Here is a 6,328-nt window from a genome sequence, read left to right as displayed (position 1 = left end):
CCCATGCAACCGTTGCGCCACGTCATTTTTACATCAAGCCAATGAGCATTTGCGATAGGGAATCTTTTAACTATTACTTATTTTTTTTATCATTCAATTTTCCACATGGCTAACGCACAATTGGTTTGTTGCACGAATGACATGGCACAACAGTTGTGTGCAATAATTTTTCATAAAATATTATTGGAGAGAATTTTTGGAGATGGCCTAAGGACCAAACAAATCTAAAAGTTTAGAGAGAATATCAATTCTATCAAAATCTTCACATTTTAACAACCTATTTTGACTTATTTATTTCTGTCGCAGTCAAACTTTTTTCAATGTTTAGATTTATTTTGTTTCAATCAGCTACTATTGAAATGAAATAAATAAAAATAAACTACAACTGATAAAAAAAAAATGAATAGAATTAAAATTCTCCCTGAATATTTATTCATTAAAAAAAAAACCAAATAGCTCCTCACACGAACTGAGTTTTTTTTATCCTGACCTGAAACATAAGTTAAAACGATTTCTTTAAGAATAAACCGATTAACAGACCGTCCAAATGTTCATATGAAACAAGGCTTGTTTTTGAACTTCCTCATAATTAGGTTTTAAGACAATAAAAGATTGTAGTTAACATAGGAAAGATTTTGAGTCCGAATATCCGATTCCTGGAAGAATATAGTGAAAACGCTACATGCATAACGTACAATATTCACCTAAATTTTTTTCTGTTTCTAAAACAAAAACATAGGAAAACTGCACTAGTTATCCTCACATTCATGATAAATAAATGAATTGATGACCTTTGCTCAAGTGATGGATGACATATAACTGAATGAAAAAGATGTAGTTTCAGAATCGCTTAATATGTTAATGTTAAACGACCATCTTCGACTGTTTTTTATTCTTCACACCGGCATCAGAAACCAGTGGCCTGATGCACAGTTTTGGCTTTATGCTAACAAGGTTTTGAGGAAGAACTGCCACAGCAGCAACTAATGATCCCAGTCCAGACACAGGCAACAACTCAACGAGTATGGAGAGCTGACAGATTCGTAATTATTGTTAGAACGAGAAGAAGGAATAAAAGGCAAAACTATATCATATTTTCAGCATCCTTACCTCTGGAGATTTGAGATCGACAGCTGAATCTGATACGACATCTTTAACTGCAGAAGCCACAACATCAAAACATTTGTTGCGCTCCAGCAAAGGACACAGGTTAGAATCCTTTGAAGCAGATTTCACATTCTTTGCCTGAGTCTCTTCAATACCTCTTCTGTTATATGCAACTGCAAACTATGAATCAAAGGATTAGTTAGATCAGGTCAATGTAGACAGTATGCCAAGTAGCAGTAGACTTTCTTCACCCTTAAAATTCCCAAAATTATGAATTTTAAGTTCCACTCAATACACTTACTGAAAACAATGAGAGAGAAGGGCGTGAAATTTTCGTAAATGCAATTTCTTATTTCATCCACATACCTGTAGTTCAGCATTTTAATATATAATAGCAAGATAATTTATTGTGACGGATTTTGCTTCTTTAACTTATTCAACCTCCCCATCTATTTTACCCTCGGAGGTAGCTATATAACATGAGCTGCCGATGAGCTCCTCAATTGCAGTATTAATTATCTCTGTTGATTAGAAAAAAGAACTCTATACCTTTAAGGTCTGTCCGGTCTTGTTAGGTTTCTCTTTCATGAAATCAGTAACGAGCTTTGACACGACTGTGTGCAGTTCCTTCTCATCCAGACGACAAGTAGCTTGGATAGGGAAAATGCGATGGCACCAGCTGCATCAATGAAACCCGGTTCAAATTAGAGGACAATATATGCACCACGAGAGACTAAATTGAGACAATCATGATCCATTAACATCTCTCTGGAAACTCGTGACTTACAAATGATGCAATCCAAAAAAGAAAGTTCTCTTACTTTATTCTCCATTTTGATGATTCATTTCAGATACCTTTTTAACATTACAAGTACTTAATTGTCTTTCAAAATGTTCAGAAAGTAATATTCTTTTAGCAGCTATCCATTACAGTAACTAGAATTGCGCTGTTTATAACTCTGATAGCCATTACATTCTTTTCTTTCTCTAACAAATTCTAATTTCACATCCTAACACTAAACTCCCTCTTAAAATCTCACGAACTCATCAATTGGTGATTATTTTCACAGGCAAGACCAGCATAGTTTTTTTTTTTTTTCCAAATTCGATAAGATAGCTAAAATCTTATCAGCCAGACAGAACACTCAAACAATGACAATGTGAAGTTTTCACTTCCTATATGAAAGACTTGATATATGTGATGTTATTCATATGCATAGTAATCTATTATATGCCTTTTGAAGATCAAGTGCCTGAAGATATGCAATCAAGTATAACATACAAATCTAAAAAAATGGTTCAAGATATGATTCAAAGGCAGCAGTTCATGTGAAGAGATGGCAGGCAGGTAAAAGAAAGAACTTGGATCAAACAATCATCAAGTTCATCTATTGGAATACCTAGAACTGTATCTGTTAGTAAAGACATAAACATAAGTACCAATCTGAGCTGAGGACTCACAGAGGTGATTTTAGATTCCCAGATTCGAGATGCTGAAAAATACTCGATACAATATCAATAACATTGAAACAACTTTCTCCCACAAAGGTTAGCAGAAGCAAGCCACTCTTTGTCAACTTCACCAGAGATATAGCAGAACTTGTTTCTCCTACTTTACATGTCTCCTCGGAACGCCCTTCTATAATCACGACAGAAAGTAATTTCATAAAATGACAAAAATTCAATATCTCACAAAGTTTTCACAAAGTCATAATAGCTATTTGCATGGTTAGTTAGAAGAAACTCATTACCTACATCATCCTCACTAATGCTTTCACTTTCTATACCTTCAGCACATATTCCACCCATTAACGTTTTCCTTCTTTTAGTGCTTTGTCTACCATTAAAACCCTCTGGCGTTCCATGATCATGGGTTACAATATACTGCAACATTATTAAGAATCACATTATCACTACTTGTTAACAGAAAAGTGCATTTCCACCATAAGATATATCTCAATCAATTTATAGCTCATATCACAAATTCTACCATAGAAAGAAGTGAAACTAGACAAAGTTCACGAAATGACACAGTTGAGACCTAATATCGACCTAATATAATTTGAACCTAAAGTGATCCATAGATTGCCTCCCAGCTATCAATCGTTTGCCCATTCGAAGTCTCCAAAGAATGGATACTGGCATCGCCTTCTCCTAATAAGAGGCGATGTACACCCCAACCCACTACGCGAAAATAACGGGCATCATGGTAACCCCTATACGCACTAACTGTAAAAGAACGTGGCAAAGACCACGTTCTGATCAGTTTACTATACCTTTCTGCTGGAGGCCTACAAATACCACTCTAATGCTAAGGAGGGTAATGCTTTTCTAGGCCTAAAAACTTACTTACATTCATTATCTTTACCAAAGAACCTTACTGACTCAAGCGTGGGAGTGGTTTTCAGGCATCACCACCCGTGGATTTTCTACATGTATGAAGACGGAGCTGATATCGGGCAAACTGATGTTTCTTTAAGATTGAGACTATCTAATAACTTTTCAATTACAGAAATCAACTAATAAAGAAATGTAAAGAAAAGAAAAGTTAAAAACCTTTTGAAGAATGGACATAACTTCTTTGGTGGCACTCTTTTCCCTCTCTGATACCAAACAAACAAATGAAACCCTAATAATTGAACTTCATAAACAAATGCAAAATAATTAATCATAAACAAAGTTAGGGAACTGACTGATGGAGCAGGTGACGAGAAAGCCGGAGTGAGAACGATTAAGAAGATTAGAAGGTGCGTTGTAATCGAATCTTGGTATGCTTATTACTGCTGCGTGCTGCTCCCATGGTTTCATTCTTTTTTCTTCTTCTTTATTCAGCTCTGCTCCTTCATTTGCCGTTGTTAGTTCATTTGGTTGTTCAGATTTTGATTCTGTGTCTAATTTCTTGGTTTCTTCTTGCTCTTCTGCCATTTCAGAAAGAAATTTCTTGTTTTGCTTTTCAAACTGTAGTTCTGTTATGTACTCTGTGTTTGGGGATTGCTCTGAAAAAGACGCTGGCTTTGAGGTTTCCTTGTTAAAATCGGAGATGGGTTCTACTTATTTTTGGACTTCGCATTCTAAAGTTCGAGTTGGTTGCGAACATTTGGGAAGTTTGTATCGGAAAGTCGAGCTGAGTTGCCTTTTTTTTCTAGTTTTTTTTTGTCGGAAGATATGCTTTTTTAGGGTTTAGTTATGGTATTTTGAATCTTTTAGACTTTTGTACTTTTTCATTTAAAATGTGTAAAAAATTTATCTCTATGTTATCAGTATATGATCATTTAGAAATTTAAAATTTCAATATTTATGATGTTTATATTGTTATTATGAGAAGTAGCAATGACACATTACTTGTTTAGAAGTTTAGGACACTTTCAAAAATATGTCCTAAACTTGGCCTTTTGGTCACAACTCACTTTTAACACAGAATTAAAATATTATTATATGTGTCTCTGTTTTTCTTATCCGTTTCTGTTCTATCTAGTCTCGAAGTCATATAAGACGTGATTTGAAATGAGTTATGTTTTGGTTTACATTTTTATAAATTTTAGAATCTGCAAATTAGTTTGCAATTTGCGATAGAAGATTAATATAATTTTAGATCTCGATTGAGTATTCTTTTCATATTAACTTTTTTATTAGATTTCTAATTGATGATGGTTGATTATTAGCATAATTATATTTTAACTGTCTCCAAAAATCATGAAAGAATTCCCTTTTCCTGTTTGAATGTTGGTTGATACTTGTTATAGGTGTTCAAGTTCAAATATAGTGATATGGTGTACATTGTAATCTGTTAATAGCTTAATTCTTTTGTTTGGTTATTTTGTTTCACTAGAATCACTACAACAAATATACTATTTACTGGCACTTTTTATAAGCTTTAACGGCATTTACAAATACCGCTATTTATTTTACCAGCATTTGATAAAATGCCGTTAATTGCAATGTCCCTGAAAGCTATAGTGACATTTAATGAAAAAGCTGGTATAAATAGATTAAAATGCCAATATACATTAGGTGTTTTAATGGCATTTACAAGTGATAGTAAAATTGATTTTATTTTCCCATCAAAATCAGTTAAAGATAGTTTTTAGTGGCATTTAAAATTTCCATTAAAATTTAAACATAAATTTTAAATATAATTATAATGGCACTTGTAAATGCCATAAAAAACACAAATGCAACTACTTTTTAGAAAATTGCAATTAATTTTTTTTTTTTGAGAAAATAAAATTTATTAAAAAGCAAGCTGCATATCAGCCATGGGATTGAACATCAGAAGAGACATTTCGCAACTAAATAGAAAAGTTGTCTAGAATTTTAAAGCATCGTTTAGCTAAAGAGTGTACTACCATATTAGATTTCCTTCTAGAAAACGAAAACCATTTACAGTATTAGCTCCACTTAAACTCAAGCAATCTTCAACAAACAATCCCACGTCATTACAAGGCAATTTTGAACGGTTGAAACAATCAATTACCACCTTCGAGTCTGATCTGATTTCAAAGGGAATAAGATTTGTTTCTATTGCCAGGCTAATTCCGTCACACACCGGACAAGCTTCACCCACACTAGTTTCAGCATTCGAATCATACCTTCTATTCGCAGCCACAAGAACAGTCCCATTGCTATCTCTAATTACTGCCCCTGTACCGAATTTCCTTCCTTTTACGTCAAAATCCGCGTCTACATTAACACAAAAAAACCCAAGCCTTGGAGGTATCCATCTATCATCACCTTTAACATTTTGCTCCTTATGCTTCATAGTGTTTAAGCTGCCAACCTTGCTATACTCTTCTAAGAAACTAGTAGCCCACCGCAGGTTAAACAACATTACCAAAGACTCTACCATTTCTATTACTCCAAATAATCCATAGAACAATAGCAAAAAGAGAAAAGTCAGATTTTCTTTGATCTGCTAAAAGCATGAAAGAGCAAATCTTGCATTTTCCACTGAATTTCAGGTTGTAACAGACTATAAAAATCCCAACTTTTCTAAATACCTCTCACTTTTTTACAAAACCAAAGACTATGAATAGCCGTTTCACAATCCTTGTTGCAAACAGGACAAATAATATCAACTTGCATACCTCTATTAAAAAGGTTTACTCTAACAGGTAAGTAGTTTTCAAAGCATTTCCAAATAAAAACTCTAACCTTATATGGGATATTAAGACCCCAAAAATATTTCGACCACTTCAGCATATTAGAATTATCAGAGTTGGAG

The 6,328-nt window shown here is 33.8% G+C and overlaps 1 protein-coding gene across 2 annotated transcripts; it reads right to left on the bottom strand.

The window, feature by feature from the left end:
* Positions 1–589: 589 nt before the first annotated feature.
* LOC126680711 (uncharacterized) lies at positions 590–4,291 on the bottom strand. Of its 2 annotated transcripts, none has more exons than XM_050375886.2 (7): positions 3,801–4,291; positions 3,664–3,710; positions 2,859–2,991; positions 2,569–2,746; positions 1,657–1,786; positions 1,111–1,287; positions 590–1,032 (listed from the first exon to the last, which is right to left on the bottom strand). In XM_050375886.2, exons 1-7 carry the CDS (start codon positions 4,030–4,032, stop codon positions 865–867), a joined length of 1,065 nt encoding a protein of 354 aa, XP_050231843.1. In that variant the 5' UTR covers positions 4,033–4,291; the 3' UTR covers positions 590–864. The 2 variants fall into 2 exon arrangements, with proteins under 2 accessions (XP_050231843.1, XP_050231844.1); XM_050375887.2 differs by having other exon boundaries at positions 2,569–2,743.
* Positions 4,292–6,328: the final 2,037 nt, after the last annotated feature.

The sequence above is a fragment of the Mercurialis annua genome, linkage group LG5, assembly GCF_937616625.2.
Source record: "Mercurialis annua linkage group LG5, ddMerAnnu1.2, whole genome shotgun sequence".
Taxonomy (NCBI): Eukaryota; Viridiplantae; Streptophyta; class Magnoliopsida; order Malpighiales; family Euphorbiaceae; genus Mercurialis; species Mercurialis annua.
This window is presented reverse-complemented; position numbering and strand designations above follow the sequence as displayed.

Bases quoted from the DNA above. Each gene is read 5' to 3' on its own strand.
- LOC126680711 (XM_050375886.2), bottom strand. From the start codon at position 4,032: ATGGCAGAAGAGCAAGAAGAAACCAAGAAATTAGACACAGAATCAAAA. The intron at 2,992-3,663 runs GTTTTTAACTTT...ATAATGTTGCAG, and splicing joins TTATGTCCATTCTTCAAAAG to TATATTGTAACCCATGATCA. The intron at 1,033-1,110 runs GTAAGGATGCTG...CGAATCTGTCAG, and splicing joins TCGATCTCAAATCTCCAGAG to CTCTCCATACTCGTTGAGTT.